Raw genomic sequence first — 21,747 nt, 5'->3', positions numbered from 1 at the left:
ACATGTTTAAGACAAATTTGTTGCAGACAAAAATTCAACATTCAAAAATTACAACAATTCCAGTAATCTCAGAAGTGAGTCACTGGGTTCAAGACTCTGATGCATGGAGATATGTTTTCTGATAGTCAAGTTTCAGTGAACTTTCTCTATCAAGCTTCACTTGAACAGAAGTTTATGATGCGGTATTGAAGTAAGTATCATCTAAGAACAACTCAAAATTGCTGGAGCAGAAGACCGATTATGCTAAATAGTTATTCTCAGGTAAAACTTTAATCACAAATCATTCTTGTTTACAGTGCAGTCACATGAGATATTAGATTATTTTAGATGGAAATATAGAGGATCAGTCAAATTCAATAGCAAGCCTCCTGAGAGCCTGATTGTAAAATCTGAACAACATTCTTAACTTCTGCAAACAAAGGTTTTTAACAAAGATTTTTAAATGCTCCTATCTGAAGATGTCAGTCAAGGGTTGATATATCTACTTCATTGGGTGAAGCGCTTTCTTTGATACAGAATTTCACATTTGCATTTATTAATTTTCTTTCATAAAAATATAAACACATAACAAATGTCACAAGTTAAATCCCCGTCATTCCTCTATCACTTACTTTGCCTTCTAGAGTCCTTTTGCGCCATCAACATTTGATGTAGTACAAGAATAGTTTGGAAGTACCAATTAAAAAAAATACTCTACATAAGTAATGCTACTTGAAATACTGAAAGGATTTGCAAGCTGAATGTTGCTTTGAGGATAAAAATGCTGATTCCCCAAATCATGCTGAAACTACAAAATTTGGTAGCATCTATTCCTCTCCAAAATTACACAGATCATAATTCTAGCAATGGAAGGAAAAGAAAATAGAAATCATAGTTATCTGCACAAATATTTGTGTGATAGAGTGGGAGTTTATTTTTGAGAAAAGAAATAATATAAGGAAGACACAACATACAAAATTCTAGTAAATAATTCCCAAGCAATATAAAATGAGGAATAAAAACCCCATACAATTTTGCATTCATGACAAGATTTCCACAGAGAAATTGATAATACACCAGACAGCATCCTAGAGGAAACCACAGAATCACAGAATGGTTTGGGTTTAAAGGGGCCTTAAAGATCACTTCGTGCCAATCCCCTGCCACAGGAAAGAGGACAGGATTCAGAAAAAAATCTGAGAGTGTTATGAGAAAGTGGTTGAACAGTGAAAATACTAATTAACATTCAAAAGAATTCCAGCAAGTGAGGACAGAACTGCACTAGGAGTGAAAGTAGAAGAAAGGGAAAATGCTAAGTTGCCTAGCAGTCTAAGTACTTCAAGGAGACATGAGGCTCCACAGCATGGAAGCAGTACCAACCTCAAAATAGTTTTCCAATATTGCAGAAAGGTTTGTGTATTATGCAGACATTAGGAAAGAAATACTGACTAATGCAGGTGCAATGCAAATCCAGAGGATACAATGCCACAGACAAGCTCCTGGAGGTAAGCTGTCAGAAACTCTCAATATCAATTTGATAAAAACCAACACTAATTTGAAGCCTTGGAAGGCAACATAACACCTACTGAAGTTGCAGGCAGAAAAAAAAACCCTAAAGTTTCTCATCTAGAGAAGGAACCCTAAGGGCTTAACTATAAACATAAAGTATTAAACTATATTATATTACATTGTCATCTATTTGCATGCAGACAGGTGGTTTAAATAGGGAAGAGTTTATGGACACAGCATATTGACTAAGTTGAAAAAACTGATTCTGCAGCATCCAGGAAAAAAATTAACCCTGACCTGAGGAGTTAAAGGTGACAACAGATCAATTGAACAGCAATGTCCTTGACATAACAAGTTTCCATTTATAAGCACAGACACTGATCTAAATGACTATACAGAATTATTCAAAGATTTCTATATACATTCTATCATATGGCATAATCAGACAAAAATCTATGCCAATGACACTTTTTACATGTGTTCCTGAATAAGACATTTTTAACACTAAGTGAAATAATCTGAATAGACTGTATTTTACTAAATTAAACTAACATTGAGAATTCAAAGCAGTACATAGCAAATAGAAAAACTTATATTATGCTTATACAATCAAGAGTTGTAAATTAAATAAAGGGCTGCATAGTATTAACAAACATGAGTTACTACACCATTATCTGAATTCAGTAACCTTTGGCTTTACTGCTCATCAATTTTTCCACTTGTAGACATTCACCAAATCAGCACTGCTTTATTCCAGATTACTCACTATAAAAGCAGTAGCACAGTAAGGGGAACTCTAGAACAAAGAAATCATTTACCCACTAGCAACAGATACTAAAATACTACTCTTAAACATTCTTATTTAATACAATGGTAGAATATTCATTTCCCCCACCTACATTATAGGCAACAAGATACTTCTGAAGGAATAGCTAAAAGATTAGCAAATTCTAGGCAAGGCAACGTCATTGTTTGGACTATATTCAAGTACAGCATCTTTTGTTAAAAGAAAATTTCTTACCACAGCTTTGGCTGAACTTTCCTGCAAATCCCACAATAATATGTTGTTATCAGCCAATGAAATAATCTTTTTACCATCTCCCATTGGTTCCCACATAACACTGTAAAACAGAAACAGAAAAACAAAATAAACAACCCAACATTAAAAGCCTTCATCAGAATTTGAACTAGAAAGCCATTTTAATTCTGTGGATCTAATCTATACCAAAATACCATATTCCTTCTGGTTTCCTTTAGATGAAATCCATCACATATTTGAAGTCCAAATTCTGCAATTAATTACCAATTTGTTACAGTCATTCTGCATACACAGAAGTACAACCAGAGACCTTGATGTACACTAATTTTAGAAGGCTTTAGTTTGAAATCTCAAAGTTGTTCATATGGACTGTGTTCATATGGACTGTGTTCATATGGACTGTGTTATGCATCCTTTTTGAAGGTGCACCAAAAATCATAAGCCTTAGTTTTGCTACAAACTTCTTCCAACTCTGCAGCCATCATCATGACCTAATCAGCATACACATTTAACCTGTGATTCACTTCATGCTATACAGGAAGGAATGCAAGAAATCAGCCCTCCCTCCTCTCTCATTCTGTCTATGAAAAGCAGCATATTTGCGCCAGTCAGTATGGGCAGCTCAGCTAACTAGGCACTCTAACCCTAATAAGTTTGCTGGAGGTAACACTAGGATTGAAAGAATACTCATCATTTTATGAGAATACGCTTCTATTTTTATCTTTAAAAAAATCTTAATTTTTTTAACACTTTTGTAACCAAGTTTAGCAGCCTCCCATTAATTTTAGACCAACAATATACCTGAAGGAACAGATCAAAACTTCAGTATCAATAGATTAATGGAGAAACTTCTTTCCATTTTAAGACTGAATATTCAGCTATCTAAAAGCATTTGATACGCTGTTTTCATCTTAAGAGCCTAGCTGAAGTCTCACTGCTTGAAGTTTATCAGAAGTCCATGATTAGACCCAAGTTTTCTAGTCTGCTTTTTGTGTCAATCAATTCAGTAACTGGTTGTTCGGAGACTGAAATGTTCTAATTTATGACTTAAATATCTTCATGAAAAACTTCTGCCTATGACAGCAAAACTGTATAAAAGCTGCAGAGAAAACCATCCAAACCCTGAATGGGGCCTTGGACTGCAGGTTGATGGAGATAAAGTGACTCAGGCCTGGGCTGGGGAAGAAGAACACATTCCCAGAGGGATCAAGCTGGAGATCACATCCCAGGGCTGTCAGCTGCCAGGCTTGCACAGACACAAAAGGGTGGGGGGAGAGAGGTTTGGGTGTATGGTGAGAAAACCTCTGGTGAGAGGCAGTGACCACCCATCCTCTGCTGTGCAGAGCTCAGCTGTGGGGCCCCTTCACTACAGGAAAGGTGAAGGGGGTGTCATGGTCCCCCAAAGGCCGCCCCCAAACCCTGCACCAGAGCACTGCAACATGATGCAACAGATCCACAGTGTTGCAAGGGACAACATCAAACTTGCCCTCCCCCAGGGGAGGCACATAGGCATTCCCACCTCAACATTATAAACATTTTTTAATCCATTGCATTCCATTGCTTTGTGGTGGCAGTGGGTAGCAGGGGACCCTCACCACCAAGAAGCCAGATGGAGATGTCATTGGGACCCTCAGAAGGCTGATCTTTGTACCTCACTCCTGTTACTCTCTGCCTATGCCCCCCACCCCTGCAAATCTCTTTTTCTTTCTTTTCCTCTTTCTAGTCCTTTATTTCTTTTATCTTTCTAATCCTTTCTTTTCTCGTTTTCTCTTTCCTTGTTTTACTATTAAACAAAATATATCAAGTGTTTTAGCACCAACATCTAACCTGGTTTAATAAAGTTTTGGGGTATTTTTCAAACCTTTCTGAGTTTGATCCCTTTTATTCAGAGAGGCTTAGTTTTCCTTGCTCTTCTGCATTAATTTGGATTGTAACAGAGGGAATAGATGAAAGAAGGTTGCACAAAGAGATGCAGCCTTGGGTAACTAAGCCAAACATCAGGCAGCTGCTAGCAACCTTCCTAACTGCACACTATGCATGTTTCTATTTTATCCCAGATTTTGCTTTACTCCTGTATTCCTAAAACACTGGATATAACCTGGCTGACCCCAGACCCAAGTAATGGAACCGCATCTAATCTTCATCTTATGCTATAAAACACAAGGAAAAGAAATTAGGAAGTTGCAGGTAAGAGAAAGAAGTGAGAAAGTACCTTTTTTCACACCATTAATACAACAAAACTCAGTTATTCTCAGCTGATACCTTCCTCTCAAATTACTCTTGCTCCTTTGTGTAAACAGTTTCATCAGTTTTTACTCAGCACTTTTAGTAAAACAAGCATCAGATATATAAGGCAGATGACCGCACTTATCTGTTGTTTGGTAAAGAAAAATCTGGAACTGTAACTAAAAGAGTGCATTGGCTGACTTTTTACCCACGGAGCTTTTCCATGAGGCAACAGAACAGAATAAAGAAGGGCCTAACTTCTGCACCTACCTTCTGCTGGAAGCATGACCTGCATCACTTACTGTATTTTCAATCCATGAAAATCACCTACCTATAAAAGCCCATTTGTAGTGAGTTTTTTTGTATTAGGACAAAATCGCTACATTTATCACATTAAGCTACCATCATGTTTTTAAATGTGTTTTACCAAGAACATGGTACTAGAACAATTCTATGATTTATTTTAAATTTGGCTGTTTTGTCTGTAGTATTGCCAATCTTATTCAACAATACATACTTTTGGAAAGTATGTTACAACTTGGAGAAAACTTAGAAGCAATTGAAAATGTGTTGATAATAAAAATGACATCCAGTTTCAATTACATGTTCATTTTGCCCATAACAATGAGAAGAAACCAACTGCCATGTGTACTTCAGAATTTCATGCAGTTGTGCTCCATAGATACATCAAATTAAATTCTTCAAATAGATGAAAATATTTTATGAAAACATGTAACAGGACAAAGAAAATTAACACACTATAACCTGCATGTGATCACAAGTAACCTTCCACAATCTGGTTTTCCAAAGTGAAATTGAAAGTTATCAGGATGATCATGTGGCTGAATAGGGAACTAAGAAATCTTCAAGTTGATTCTGATCACATTTATTTAAGTCTATCATTTTACTTACACATTGCTGAAAATATAACTGTATTTGGTGTTCATCTATGTAGATATATTTTTAATTACAGATAATGAAATCTGATTTGGCTACTTAATCCTTTAAGAGTCCTTTCAGCCAAAGATTTTATATGCCTGTTGATATATATGCACCTTTCCTACACAAATCACTCAATTTTTAGTTGCAAAAGCTAGACTGAAAACAATTTCTTTGATGTTTTCAAAGATAGGAAGAAATTCCACATATTTAAGCATCACTGAACTTCAAGGTAAAAGAATTTTTCCAGCTGAATACAGTGTACTCATTAGAGCAAACTATAACTGAGCTGACATACCTTGCAGTGAACAGGTCTCTCCAAAATTCACTCTATCCTTGTGGGATGCCCATTTTATTTCTATTTCATTTTTCATTTGTGGGTGTGGTTGTAGTGATAATTCATTCAGATTTTTTAATCTTAAGCAGAGGTTACTCAGATCACCTTTTGTAACTTGTTCAGCTATGCTCTGTACTCATGACAATGTCAAACATGAAATACTATGAAGAGGTGGGCAAGAAATACTGGTGAGTGCAAGAAAAAGTTACTTTCGAAGCAAACTGAAGTTTTCATTCAGAACAGCTTTCAGCATAGCAGAAATGGTGATAATGTCTAAAAACAAAAACCTATAAACTAGGCAGTATCATTTTTCTCAGTGTATCAACAGTTGCTGACGCTTACAGTTTTCAGAAATGGACAAGAGAGTCGACAAATTCACAGCTGCCACTCAGAAACTGAGTGGCAACTTCCCGGTTGCTCTTTAAATAATCTATAAACCAGAAGACAAATAATTATATATGTCGTATTTTACCCTATTTTGTTATCATCTAACTCAGGATGCTTCAATAAAGCTTGGAGCTAGTAGTTTTTCATGTAAAAAAATAAAATTAAATCCTACAGATAACATTACCTTAGCAAAAAAAAAAGAGTATTTAAAATATTCACTGAAATGCACACATAAAAGGCCCCATTATCTTCTCCTACGCTGCAAAGATAGTTAACACCTTTATCCATAAACATACTGAACTTTTACAAATGAACAATTCAAAGTCCTCCATTATAGACTAAGGAAGAAAAAAAGCAACATGCAAACAACTTACATTGACATTAACTACAGCTATGCCACAAGTGTTGGACAAAGCAAGCATTAACTACTGCTCAACTGCAGTTACAGAAGTGACAACCACTTATTTCTATAAATGGAAAAATTTTGCTGGACTGAAAACTCTCACGCACTGGAAAATGGAAAATACACCCATGCATTTGGTAACTCATCCTGCAGCTTCCATGTAGCCCACCAGAAAAACTCACATATTAGGACCTCAAATATTGTGCCTGCTTTACATTACAATGATTCCGATTTAAAGATTACTCTTGCTTATCAGATAATCAGGCCTTAATTCTAAGAGACAGGAGATCAGACCAAGTACAACCTGGAACATGTGATCTTGTTCCCTACTTCAGTGCTCTACAAAACAGCCACACTTCTGAATGAAATCAGTTCCGGCTATTTTACAGTGTATTGAAGTCTGCTGCAGGGAACAGAAGTTACACTTCATCTCAAAATTCTCAGACATTGAGATCTAATTCGGAGTCCAACTGAAGATGCAGTGAAACGAGAACCACAGCTTCCCAAACAAAACAAACCTAGAAGGTAAGGTGAACATTTTAGCTAAAAAGCTGCTGAGCAATGAGAATTAAGAAATGAAGGGTTATTTTGGACAAGAACCCCAAAGACAGCTGGGCTTTATTCTGAGTCTTGCATTATTATTACATTCAGAAAAATTAAACTGCTTTACAGACAAATAAAAAAGCATCCAAACAAGGAGGTGCCACAGAAAGACCACTTATTTCTACTTGTTTTTTCATTAAATTATCATATATACAACACACAATCCATGGAGCAGCTGCTGCCACAGACACCATTTCTATTCTATTGCTTGAACAGGGCTTCAAAATCTTGCAAAGTGAATATTATGGATGTTTGACATGTCAGGAAAGAAACATAACTGGCTTCTCTGTAGATCAAGTAAGGTGGTCAGCCTAGGAAAAACATTTTCATAGTATCTGTCATAGTGTCTGTCAGGAAAGCACACAGGTAAAACTCTTGCCCAGCCTCTGGAGGCCTCAGGATGACAATATTTTTTTCCACATACTAAGGCAAAAATTAAGGGCTGAAACAAACTTATTTGCAAAACAGCTGGAGTGATCAAAAACAATATCTGCAGACTTACTTTAAAGAAAAAATGTATCTACTTTTGAGAGGGACAATTTGAGTATTTTCATAAGGGATTTTTCAAAGATGGAAATATGGATATAGCACATCCTTACTAATTTATACTGTTCGTAACAAACTGCATGGTTGGCCAGGGGAATAATGCCTAACAAAGCAGAATATTCCCCTGAGTATATTTCTCCAGTGATTAAAAACACGTGCCTAAGATGATCTAGGTTGCCTAGATCAGCACTGATAGTTGAAGAAAATCACCACTCCTTCTGTTCAGAAGAACAGAATGCTAAAGGTTTACACAGACCTAGCATAGATGTACCCTTTAACACCTCTAATCCAGCAACTGGATTAATTAATTCTGGGGGAATTCGAGGTGAAGAGACTGCAAGAAGCAGCTGGGACTGTAACTAATGTGGTCTCCCTAAGTTACCTCTCCATCACCATTGTTGGAGCATGAACACTGAGATGGCTGGACTGCGAGGCTGCAGGGCACCCCTTCAGGTCTCACCGACATTTTACCAGATAGATACATTTAACCACAAATGTACAAGGGTCAGTTCTTTCATCCAACAGGCATTTCAAAACCCTGAATTTTTAACTACTATGTAAGCAAGTGTCAGCAGCAACATTGCTACATCTATAGTCAGCCCAGAATATTGTGCTGGAAAGAATTCTACCCTAAGGGATAAACATTCTAAATAATAAATTTTTAATGGGGCTTTGGAGAGCAAACTGGAGTCTGATACCAAGAAAACAGGGGCACCTGTTCAGTCAGTTCCTCATGAACATTTAAATTTTTCCTGCATAACTGATTTTTTCACAGTTCTGCAACACTGTTTTTTTTTAACATTTCCCACTAACATTTTAAGCAATTCAGTACGACTGAACGTAAAACTATTTGAATAAATAGAATAGTAGTAGAATAAATAGAAGCATCTATTTCACCTGCAAAATCAGTTGAGGCAGACTTCAACCCTCACTTTTTTAGTGGTATGAATAGCTTAAGTGACATTACAAAGAGGAAGAAAACCCCCTTTAAAAACAGCTGAATTTTCTTTTAGTGGGGAAAAATCTCAACTAATTTAGCAGTAAAACTGGGGAATACGGTGAGAACAGAAGATAAACTATGTTCAAGTTGGGATGGAGAAATAAAATAGTACTCTATAAACCCCCCTTTTTTACTTGCAGAGTAACACAATTTCTGCACTGTTTTCTGTATCATGATTTATGAATACAAACTAAACAAAAACAGCTGCAAAGACCTCATAAAAACTAATTTTCATTAAAGCATATAGAATCTATTTAACTTATTAGAAGTTATAGGTTAATTGAATACATATAAGTTCACAAAAATGAATAACTATTTTTCCCTTTAGTATTTGCTTCAGTGTCAGATTTTAGCTTGACTAAGTTTCCCTTGGCTTTATATGAGTATAGTCAAATAAATTCTGATTAAAAGCTAACATAATAAACAGGGCACATAATACAAAGTCCTATTATTTCAGTATCCAATTATTCAATCACATTTATTCCTCAGAAAAAGTGATTACATTGAAGAGCTTAAAGTTTTAAAATTGCACAATACTAAGCACTCAAAATTACCACAAACATTCAAGGGAATGAAAATGAGGAAATGAGTGTTCTAAATTACTCTGGTGGATCGAGACATATTTTAGAGAATGGCAAAAGTGGAAAAGGAAAGAGAAAATGCAAGAAAGACAACTAATGGTCGAACACTGAACATTTGTATTTATATATAATTATTTTATTTACAATAAAGAAGAATCAAAGATTCAAGACAGCAAAATCCTGTGAAGAATTGAGGATCACACAGAATTATGAAGAGAGCAGAGACAAATACAGTTTAAACTTTACCAATGTAGAAAGCATCAGAATATAAAGGGCATTATCAGTACTGATAAGCAGCTGTTAAGATACATTCCCAGTGAAACTTGTCATGTAGTAAGTCAGGCCAAAAAAATTGTCTCTACACTTACTGTAATATCAGAAGTGGCTGATGGAATATGTGGAATGAACCAAGTGTGGAATAATTATTCTTAAATTATGATAATTTCAGATAGATAATTTTTTGAAATTTTGTACATCATGTGAAGATACAATTAATATCTGCTCGGCAGCTGTTACAACCCTCTTCCCCCGCAAAAAAAAATAGAGTTCAGTTTATACACCAGAATATGCAACTGACAGTCCTGACACTCTCAAAGAAACCTCTATACAAATATCAGAGGGAGCTCTGTCCTCACAATTATATTTCAAGTAATGGGGCATATGAGGTGTTAAATAAGATAATGTTAAACTTATGATTGCATTTATTACATGTCTTTGCTATAAACCATATCTAACAGGTACTGTACCACATATTCAAGACCATACGATCCTTCTAAAAGTATTGTTACTTTCAGGTTTGTATTCATTAGGTACAGACTATTAAATTACTTTAGACTTTTTTTTTTTTAAATGAAACCCTAAGGTAGAGCTTTTACACATATATCCCAAAGCCTACAGCGGGGATCCATAGAAGAAGTAACATTACCAAGATCATGACAGGAAAGAGAAATGATACCTGAATAACACATGAAAGTGTTAGAGCTATTAAAAACACTGTTTTCACTTTTGAGTTTCATATTCTCTTATTTCTTGGCTTTTTTACTTGAAAATGTTTTGGGATGGTTTGATTTTGGGGTCTTTGGGGTTTTTTAAAATAAATTTAAAGGCCAAAAAGTAAGTAAAACACTACTGGATTTCAGTCATCTGTCTTCAGGGCATCAATTATAAATGAGCCTAACTTTCATCAGGTGACTGTGCGCATTAATGCAATGAACATGATGAAGCAATAAAATGTTATGTATTAAATTTCTAGTCAAGTTGAAAGGACTATAAGAGTGAATTTTGTACTTCTATAAAAAGCCAACCTTAATGAGGTAGATTTGTACGGTGTATGGCCAAGGAAGAGATGGTACTTCTCTGTACTCTATTTGGAGACCTTCAATGAAATGCCAAATAAAATCTAAGTATTTAAAATCTGTGGGAATATCTCATTTGTAATAGCTTTCTCCTTTGTGAATTCAAAGTTCTAATTTAATATTTTAGTGATAAACATCCTGGAGTTCTTGAAACATCTGTGACTCTAAAGAATTTATAATTTCTCTTCCTCTCTACAGTCTCTTAGATATGGTAATATTTGCATGTTCATATCTAGGATTGATTGAGTGGGATACACCAAAAAAAAAAAGAACCTGAGCTAGTAGAGCAGCCTAATGAAGTAATCTATCATTATTACTAACATATTTATCCCTTTCAAACAATTTTTTAGCAGCTCTTGTTTTCTATATAAAACATTAATTCTTCATTCCTCACCTTTCAGGCTTCTCAGAATTGAGCCTCCACTTATATTGTCTCTGTAACCTCCATTCATTTTCCCTTTACAGTTGTATCTCATTGTTCATCTCTTTCACCTTATTTATTTTCATTTTATTCCACATTTACTCCATAGATCACAATCCAACTTACTTCACTCATTCCCCTCTCTTTTGAAGTACATAGCTTAGTACTGAACAGGACCTGCCCTATTTTATATCTGCCACCCTTGGAAAGCAAAAAGTAAGATGCTAAGCATTGAGAGGCAAGCCTGCTTCCAGAAGAATCAAGAGAAACTCCCTGCTGTGTTATGAATTCAAGATCTCACAGATTATACTTTCTCTTATGGCCTGTAGTATCTTCTTTCTCCAAGGACTGTCCTGTCAAGTCTACTACCAAAAGAGTCTGCAGCAAAACTGAGAGAGAAGTAGAACAGGAGGTTACTATTCTAAACACTAAAATTAAGTCTTCAGGGGTTTAACAGACAAGAGTTCTGGGGATTCCTCCAAGCTGCACTCAGAGGAATAATCAAAATCTCATTAAGCGCTGTCCCGTTTCCTTGGCCTTTCCCATGGAGACAGTACTTTGGACACAACTGCTTCTTGCAAGATATCCAGTGGAAAGTTCCTTCAGTTGACTCTTGCAATATTGCATAGACCCACATGCTTACAGTTATAGAGGTTTAAATCTGTATGAATACATACACTTATCTACAGAAGGAATTAATTGAAGAGCCTTTTTTTTCTTTTTAAACACACAAATTACTGTGTCTATCTGGGGTTTTCCACACTGAAAGTAATTCACTCAGTATTTTTGCACTTGAAATCCTTCCATTTTGGCTTACATGAAGAACAGCAGGCAGAGGATGAAAAAAATCTTAGACTACAATCAAACAGAACAATTAACAGGCCTATTTGTTGGCCTAATTTAAGCATCTGTTTAATTTTCTGAACTCTCTTTATGTCATACAAGAATGTGAGTAAAAATGCTGATGAATCCCAAATTCAAAGCTTGGAGTCAGTAAACAATCTCAGATACTAAAAATGAAAGGTTATGCTTAATTTTTAAACACAGTAACTCATGCAATCCAGATAAAATGGCATTGTAGAAAAGCAAATTTCTTTTTCACTTGCCTGTAATGTGTTGATTATTAGATTTTTGCCAAAGGTTTTGTCAAGACTAGAAAATTATTTCAATAGATCTTGAGTGGGAAGAGCACAGTGTTCAGTAACACTCCAGCAAAGTTTAAGATTTTAATCACAATTGATTGAAAACCCTCTTTTGGTCTTGGTTCACAAAAGAGAACTGATACTAAACTTGTCTTTGCTGGTTTTTAATAAGAAATTTCAGAGAAATTGGAGCATAGAATTCCATAAAGGAGATGAGAGAAAGGTAAAAAAATGCAGAATCAGTTCTTAACATGAGAGAGAAGTTCTTAACATGAGTACAGAGTTGAACAAAACCAATGCCTAAAACACCAGACCTAGAAAAAAAATCCTCTCCTTCTGTTTCTTAGTGCGTGATACTAGAAACAAAAATGTGTGAGGTAAATTTCAACTACCAGGCTTACCTTGAAAAAAGCATGATAAGGAAGGAAGCAGAGCAGGGTAAACATGAGCAAAACTACAAGCAAATAACACCCCGAGGAGGGTGGTAGATGCTAGAATATATAACCAGTTGCATGTTCAAGACAGTTTTGCTTTTTTTCCTGATTTACAATCAAAAGTCAATTACTTATGAACTGCAACCAGACCCATAAATCTCATGAAGCATCTGTGCAATGGATACCAAGACACACAAAAAATTTATCTTCCTACAAGCTGCTATCTGGAGCCACTGTCACAAAGGTTGACACCAACATTACACGCTCCATCTCTAAACTGTACTGGCAACTCTGCCCACTCTTGCAGGCCCAGCATATAAAGATATGATAGAAGCCCAGTTTTTTATTTAATCTTTTTTAGCATGCATTCTGACTAATAATAGTCAAAATTAACTTTAAAAATGAATCCTGTATCCAATCATTCATAGCTGTATTCACACTGCTCTACAGCATGCTGTGGATTAAGCCACCCCCTTAAAGTGCACATGGTCACACTAAACTCAGATCCAGCGTTCAGCCTGTGGTTTTCCAGGCAAAACATAAAGGGTATATGTGCTCTAGAGGCAAGGCAAATGACAGATCCCTCTCACTGCAAGTACATGCTGCCAGATCACCACTGATCTCACAGTAGTTGTGTACACCAGAACACTGGTCTTTCATTGTGGCTGGAAAAGTGTTTACACTTGGCATTGAGGAAATTTGCTTTTCTGATTCCTATTTGGTTCCAACAGCAACCGAACCCTTAGTGTCTAAGGGCTTCATGTTTTTCTAAACGCTTAAGTAGTGTCATACAAAGAAAATTTACCTTGCTATTTGTAGCCAATAGGCCACTCAGTGGGGTGTGGCCTTTATGTGACACATTTAGCAGAAAAGGCCTAATTTACTCATTTATGAGTTGTGTCCAATATGAGAGAGACAGGAATAGAAAAGTCTGCTCTAAAACAAGATCCTCTAACTCAGCTATGCTTGCCTGAGATGATGTGAGGAGTACTAATGCCAAGTACTCTCTTTACACCTTTTATCTCTCTGTAACACTGAACATTTTCAAATCTCTATGCATATATACACACATGCACATAGGTAAAGGACATGAAACAGCAGTAGATATTTGTAAGCACTAAGTGCTGAACAAAATCAGATAGCAGATGACTGAAAACTGCACATGAGCATGTTATAAGCTGTTATTGGAGCAAAAAAAAAATTCTGGGCATTCATATAATTCACATCCTGACAAAAAGCAGCAATATGCCTCCTATTCCTCCTTTAGTGATCCAGCTACCATACAAAGTTCTGGCATTCCGGCATCAGACAGAAACTTATTATGGAAAATTAAAATACAAAAGGCACAAAGCTTTAAAGATTAAATCAAACAACAAAACCTTTCCAATTTAGTTGGGAATATTAATTATCAAAAAGTGTCCACAATAAAAAGTGAATTAAAACAATAAAATAATTACAAGGAGGAGTACTCATATTAAAATATGTAGGAAAGAATTAAAGGATGCTACAGTGAAGAAATTTAACACTCAGAAAACCCATATCTTGGAAAAAAGTCATCTAGACATTTTTGAATGCACTGGTATGTCCTATCTTTTCAAGACCTGCCTAATAAATAGTACCTTCAATTTACCCTTTTTCTTTGGTTAAAATTTCATCTGCAAGGCTCAAACTAGACATCTATGGCTAGAAATGGATGCTTAAAACTTATTATATGTCCTGCATCTGGTCAGGAAGCAGTGGGAATATGCTATATACCAACATCCACAAAGCACCAAACTTGCAAATACAAAATGGACAAATTTAACTTCCTCTTAAATAACAGAAAGGGAAACAAACCTCCGTAATAACCTCTGCTGTATTGCAGGTCTCCTTGTCTTGACTTATACAACAGATAAAGAGTAGTTACACAGGCACCATGTAACATAATGAATTCTTATCCTTATGAAACAATAAATTATTCACACTTAGACTAAATCAGTTAAGTGAAGACTGAAAAAGAAAAACTTACATGCAACATCAAATTTATATTCCAAAAGATTCAAATTCTAAGTATTATACCTTTGTGCAACAATGTCTTTAGGGCAGGTGGGGAAAAACACATTCAAACAGTACACAGGCTGTTACTCCATATGTGTTTGCAGGACTTTAATAAATGTTTTTAATCTATGAAACATCTGGGACTAAAAATCCAATTTATACTTTTTTCCAAGATGGAATACTTTTAAAGTGCATAGCATAGTTTCTTCAATATAAATCTGCTCAAAACTAACAGCATGGGTCTATCCTTTAGGCTTTTTCTAGAAGTATAAAATATGCAGAATCCTACCAGGCCATATTGCCATGGGCTGTGTTGTCAAGGTGACAGAGTAGCTCCAGGGTTTGAGTGTTGCTTGATGAATCATCAGGGGATTCATGACTGCCTGATTCCAATTCCTTCGGCATCCTCCAAACAGCAGCACATGTCATGACTTTAGTGTCTGAAGCTAAGCAACAGAGAATAATGTCAACAGATCATTGTATGGGAGATTTATTTTGTACACACCGCACCAACGTTTACACAAATCTATAAGCAATGCACATCTGCTGTTTGAAATTTTAAAAATATTATACCAAGATGAATTCAAAGAATGCAGAGCATGGCTACAGATGCAGACCTCAAGTTAGCAGTCAAGGTGCTGCAAAACTCACAATTAGCATGTATTTGACATGTGTCTTCCTGAAGCAAAATTAGGTGCTTCTGAAAACTCCTTGGGACGCATGTTTTCCAAGTTTCATTCCCCATACAGATGTTAATGAAAATGACAAGTTACATTGCTTGATTCCTTAACAGTAAAGATACAGACATCATTTGAACAGTTCTAACAGCTATCTTCAGTTTAATCCAGAGTGTTATCTCATATCCTTTACTACCAGCAACAGTTTATTGCAAAATCAGGTTTGCCAAGTAAGTACATGCCTCTAACCCCAGCAAAAAAACAAACTGAACTTACATGCATATAGCAAACTATTACAATGTATAAAGAACAAGGCAACTGTAGATTGAGGAGAAAATACCATATGATCTGTGCACATATGGCATTGCCCAGCACCCAAATATAGCAATTTGTAGCAGTGCAGAATGGGAGAAGACCAGAGCAGCAGTGCATATGTTCACGCCGTTCCAGCCGCTGGTCCAGGGTTCAGTGAGGATGAACGGGTCAGTGTGATCCACTCCAGCAGGAACAAAGGAACCAGCCACAGCCACGGTAAGCAAAAGCAGGGGGAGCGACCACTGCCTGCAGGATGAGCTAAATGAGAAGTCGAGAGGATAAGCAGCAATGATACGTCTTCTCTTCTGAGGTCATTTTACAGGCCTCCATCTCCAAGTACATTTTAGCTGATTTTGGTCAGCTAGACCAAAGAGCATCTGATTACAGAGCCGTGAGCAAATGCAACCAACTTCATCAGTGAAAAGCAAAGTGGCAGGAGCTGCATGAAATGAGAGCATTTTCAAGAGGAAGCAAGGACACTGAAAAGGCTAAAATGGTACTAACAGAGGAAAAAAACATGTATTATAAAGGTCATCAATCTGGAAATTCTGTATGGAAGAAGGGGCAGCCAAACAACACAGAATAGGACAAAAAGTAACAGATAGATACTAAGTCCTGAATACAAGAATGCAGACATGTTTAAAATGCAGTCATATGAAATAAAAAAAAATTAAAGATAGTGAGGTGAAACCTGTAGGAAAAAAAGGCCATTTCTGCAACAGGAAACAGTGGTAGGAGGAGGACTTGGCATGAATTCAGAACACACAATCACTGGATATTTGATAGATTGTGCTGAGCACTGTTCTACAGTGATTTGGATATACAAGTCGAATACAGTAAAAAGAGACCATACATCTAAAGATGATAGAAAATCACTTATTTATTAACAATTAATTGAACTTCTGCTAATTGTAGAGCATGTTAACTAAACAGCCATTTCTGAATCATTCCAGGCAAATTGTTTACTCTAGATCCACGTGCCACTGAGGAAGAGAAGAAAGCAACAGTAGATGGCTACCCTTCCTTAGCAAAGGGCAAAGCCCACACACAGTGCGCTTTGTACACCATGCAAGTAATAAATAACTTAAACGTGCAATATAGCTAAAGAAGGGGAGCTTGATCAAACATTTCACTTCAATGTGACAGACCAGTAATGAAAAGTTTCTGGTAGATTATAACTACTAAAAGGTCTGTATCATGCATATAAAGCATTAGCTTTTCCACTATTACCAAGATCATGGCAGAGAAGCACAAAATCAAATAATGGAAAACAAACTACACGTTCCTCAAGCCATCTTTCCTCTCCAGCACAGCACTACAAGTCTTAAGAGAACTTCAAAATGCACAAAACACTTTTCAATACACTGATAGGTCCTATCTTCCCCCAGAATTACCTAATAAATATTACCTTTTTCTTTTTAGTTGAAATTTAACCTACAAGGTTTCAACTAGCAATCAGTGGTGAGGCCAATTCTTTAAATTTATGGTACAATCTATGACATAATTAAAAATGAAGACTCAACTATCATTTCTGAAGTAGTTTTGGGAGAGAGGGGTATAGTTTGGGTTTGCTTGGTTTGGAGGGTTTTTTATGATTTTGGGGGTGGGGTTTTTTTGTTGTTTTTTTACAAGCTATCTAACAAATAGAAAATTTAAAGCAGCTAGATTTTTAAAAGGATAGAGATTGATTTTAAGTATTGTTCACTTTTGATAAATTTAGAATTACTTCTACTAGAATATATGAGTATAATGAGATTATGAAGGCCATCTTACATAGCAGGTGCCTAAATAGAGAAACCAAAGGGGCCCTTTCCATGGGCCCCTTCCTTTTCTCATGTGTGACGTACAGCAATATCCAACATTGATGTTTCATTATCCTGGTTTAGTTTCAATTCAGATTTCTCATTTTATTTACAAAAATCTGCTGTTATTCCACTTTTCTTAAAATTCTCTGATAATTGTGAAGCTGCCTGTAAAACTTACATGATCACCTCCTACACCATATTTTTTTCTGAAAAGTTACAGCAGACCACATTCTTATGGTTTCAACTTTTCTTGCTAGTAGATGGCTAGGTGGTCCCAAAATAATTTCAAAATGTGGCTGGTAAAACATGGAGCAAATGTATTAACATTTCAATGCCCTGCATCTGTTCAAGAAGCAGTGAAAACATGTCATATACACACACCCATCAAGCACCAAACTTGCAAATATACAATGGACAAATTTAGCTTTCTTCTGAATACCAGAAAGGAAAAAGAAACAAATCCCTGTAAAAAACTCTGCAGTACTGAGCTCTCCTTGTCTTGTCTTAAGCAAGAGAAATGAGTAGTTACACAGGCATCATATAATATGAATTCTCATCCTTAACAAACAATAGATTACTTCCACATAGGCCAAATCAGTTGAGGGAAGACTGAAAATCAGAGACTGAAGTGCAACATCAAATCTATATTCCATAAAAAGATTGAAATTCCAAGTATTGCTGCTTTGTGCAGTAAAGGTTTTAGATGGAGGAAGGTGGGGAAAAACACATTCTTAAGACATCTTTCCTCTAACCACAGCACCACAATCTTAAAGACAGCCTTGTAGTTCAGCTTCTTCAAACTGAGTATTAGTTCCTTGCACAATCAGATTTCCAGACTGAAAACCCTAAAACAAATAAACAAGCATCATTTTAAAGACTGAAGGAGGCCAAAGCATAAGTATGTGTGTATATATACAGAGAGAGGGAGAGAGAGAGAGAGAGAGAGAGAGAGAGAGAGAGAGAGGGAGAGAGAGAAATCCCCCAGAAACTTGTGGTGATCCAGGCTCCTATAACAGTTTGGTGGTTTGAAAACTGAAGTACAGGTTGGTGCAGATTTTTGTGCAGCTCCATGTCTGTTTTACTTCACTGGGACTAGTGGTGAAGGATAAATTAAATTGCACATCAGAAAGGGATAACACTAAAAGCCAACAAGCACCAAACTTTAACACTCAGCACAGGCATTATCCTCTGTTTTCAGCTGGGTTTGATGATTCCCAGGGAAAGTCAAACTTTCCCACTTTCTAGCTGCTGAATGTCCATCCATCTTGAACAGTTGTATGTGCATTGCAAATATTCTAATTTTAAACTTTGGAGAAATTCTGGAATTAGATGCATGACTGAAATCTGTAGAACAAAGACTTCATTCAGAGCACTATGAACTTCTCCTTGGACAGTTCTGACACTTTGTTAATTCTCAGATGTGTGAAACCAAAATGGAATTTCCAGAGCCACCCAGAGAAGTAATTTTAGATATGGCTAGCCTTAAAGAAGGCTTAATTTACCTTTATATAAGGAACTTTTTTAAATATACCATTTTCTCTCTTGTAAAATAGAGGGCAAAACCAAGTGCTGAGTGAAAGTGTCACTTCTGATAGATGGAGTTTTTTCTGGGTCACAATTCCTCTTAATAGAATAACCACTAGCTACAAACCTACAAACACAAAATCCACAAACACAAACAGGAATTCTCACTACATTGAAATCAAAGTCCCACAATGAGCTTCCCATGGCCACATGAAAAGCTCACTAACAGTATACAGTATTTGTGGTATAACCCATATAGCCTTATTTCCCAAGTGATCATATGAAAATTTAAAAATCCAGTGTTACTAGGTAATTTCACTACCACCTCAGTAGAGCCATTGCTTATCTAGAATGCCTACAGGCAAAGAGAAACTCCAGGTTTTCCCCATCTTTTACTATCTTCACATCACATTACTGCATATATGCATACAAAATGACAATGTTTTTATCTACCAGCTCTCACATTATCTCTTTAAAATGCTAAAAGACAAGTATGAAACTAGTATTTCAATAGCAATGCCAGTTATTCTGTAAAAGAAAGAAAAACAAGGTAAAAACATAGTGTCTCTATGTCATGCTTCTATGCCTTCCTTTAGCTGAAAACCATTTTTGCATCCCTACTTCATATTGAAACAAGAATTTTTATTTATGTCACAGCACCAATGGAGAAGAGAACAGATAAGGTTGTGTTGAAGTTTTATCACTGAATATATTAAGAAAAATGTTACAAGGTTTACTAAGCACTACTGAACTTTCATAGAGAGTAAGTCAAAGGTTTGAAGAAGGATGCCCCACTGTATTCCTCACACATTGTTCACATTAAATGATCCAGAAATCAGACAATGAACTATTTAATATTTGTCATATTTATTCTTCCTCATTCAAGAGGGGAAAACATTTGTTCCTTCTCATCCCTTATCTAATTCATCACACATCTTCAGTATATCTTTTGCTAGGTACAGCTAAGGATGGAGCTAAATGTACTTGTTCCAACTGCAACAACCCTCTGTTAAGCACCATTTCCCCAAGTCCACCAATATTACCTCCTGGACATAGGATAATATCTGCTACAGTGACTGCACATAGTTTCATCTACCTAGTTCTGTGAAATGATCCAGGCTTACAAACAAATAAAATAGAAATTAAGGAATAAACAAGTAATCCCATACTTTGAATTACAATGCAACTACATATTTAGCTGGTAGCAACAGAGGTACAGTAATCAAATGTAGGAAATAAACTTTGCTGAGTTCAAACTTTGCTGAGTTCAGCCAAAGCCTAAGAGATAATCACGGCTATAGAACATGAAGCCATCACTGGTGCCTACTTGACAAGTTGAGCAAGTGAGAAAACCCTCTGCATGAAGAGCGTGCAATTTGCAAAGGGTCACAATGTGGTCAGTTAATACCAATTTTCCCTACGGCACTTAAAAGGACTTCTCAATGAGGACTATTTCCATGACAATTTTTAGCTTTATACTACCAGCTGGTTCCAACACAGAAAAAAAAGCAAAAGCTGTAGATTGGTGGGATATCTCATAATATTATATCTTCATCCAAACACTGTTCCCTTGGAGAGCTGCTCCAACTTAAATGAAGAGTGAGAAATAAGCCTGGGGAAAAAATATCTGCCTGAAATTTAAAAATAACAGGAAGTTACTGACCAGAGTTTAAAAAGAAACACTGTAAGGTTAACTACAGGTAGCTGTTACTCCTTGATAAACATAAGACTTCTTGATAAAGTTTCTTCACGCACAACAAATCAATTCACAGCACTGCTGCTGCTGGAACACAGTAGCCAGCAGACATCCCTTAAAAACTACACAATAATTTCTGTACTAGATGCAAAAATAAAAATCTGCAGATATAAGAACACTGCTGATCCCAGATGCAATACAGTTGTTCAGGACACAAAGTCATTCCTGCTGTTGTAGAAAATGACAATTTTTTTATGAACTGGTAGTTTTTAAAGCTAGAAGGGATGGCCTATGTACTTCACATCACTCTTGATCTTGCATCAGCAATTCCTACAGTTGAAGACTTGCAGAATGAAAGAAGTGAGCTTTTGTCACATTTCCAGACTTAGACAAACTTAAAATTTTAAGTAATTCAGAATTCTTATAAAGATTCCTTCAGAAAATGCCACAGACTGCAAAACTACAAAGAATGCAACTGAACATCACACCATAAAATCTGTTTATACGGTCTTCTTAATTTAGTCTCTTTAATAAATAAGTTTTAAAAAAGACTTAACATGCAACTTCAGTAAACATACTAAGGAATCAACTGATGTCTGGACCACTGATGCAGTAAATCAGAAGAGCCAAACAAGAAATACACAGTCTAATTTGTCCCCAAAGGCAAACAAAAAAAATCCTCAACAAAACAAAAGGCAAAAACCCCATTTGAAACTACTTTAGAGAGACTTTCATCAAATGTTAATAAAATAAATATGAAATATAAAAAAAATTCGAAAAATATATGGAATA

The 21,747-nt window shown here is 36.0% G+C and overlaps 1 protein-coding gene across 1 annotated transcript in view; it reads right to left on the bottom strand.

Annotated features, from left to right (window-relative positions):
• The window catches only part of EIPR1 (EARP complex and GARP complex interacting protein 1), a 75,535-nt gene that overhangs the window by 24,024 nt on the left and 29,764 nt on the right, over positions 1-21,747 (bottom strand). Inside the window, exons 4-5 of the mRNA XM_038133520.1 lie at positions 15,228-15,384; positions 2,510-2,609 (exon numbers count right to left, since the gene is read on the bottom strand). Coding sequence (XP_037989448.1) covers positions 2,510-2,609; positions 15,228-15,384 — 257 coding nt within the window. The remainder of the gene's footprint in view (positions 1-2,509; positions 2,610-15,227; positions 15,385-21,747) is intronic.

The sequence above is a fragment of the Motacilla alba genome, chromosome 3, assembly GCF_015832195.1.
Source record: "Motacilla alba alba isolate MOTALB_02 chromosome 3, Motacilla_alba_V1.0_pri, whole genome shotgun sequence".
NCBI classification, from domain to species: Eukaryota; Metazoa; Chordata; class Aves; order Passeriformes; family Motacillidae; genus Motacilla; species Motacilla alba.
The sequence above is the reverse complement of the archived record's forward strand: the minus strand, read 5'-3'. Positions and strand labels throughout refer to the sequence as shown.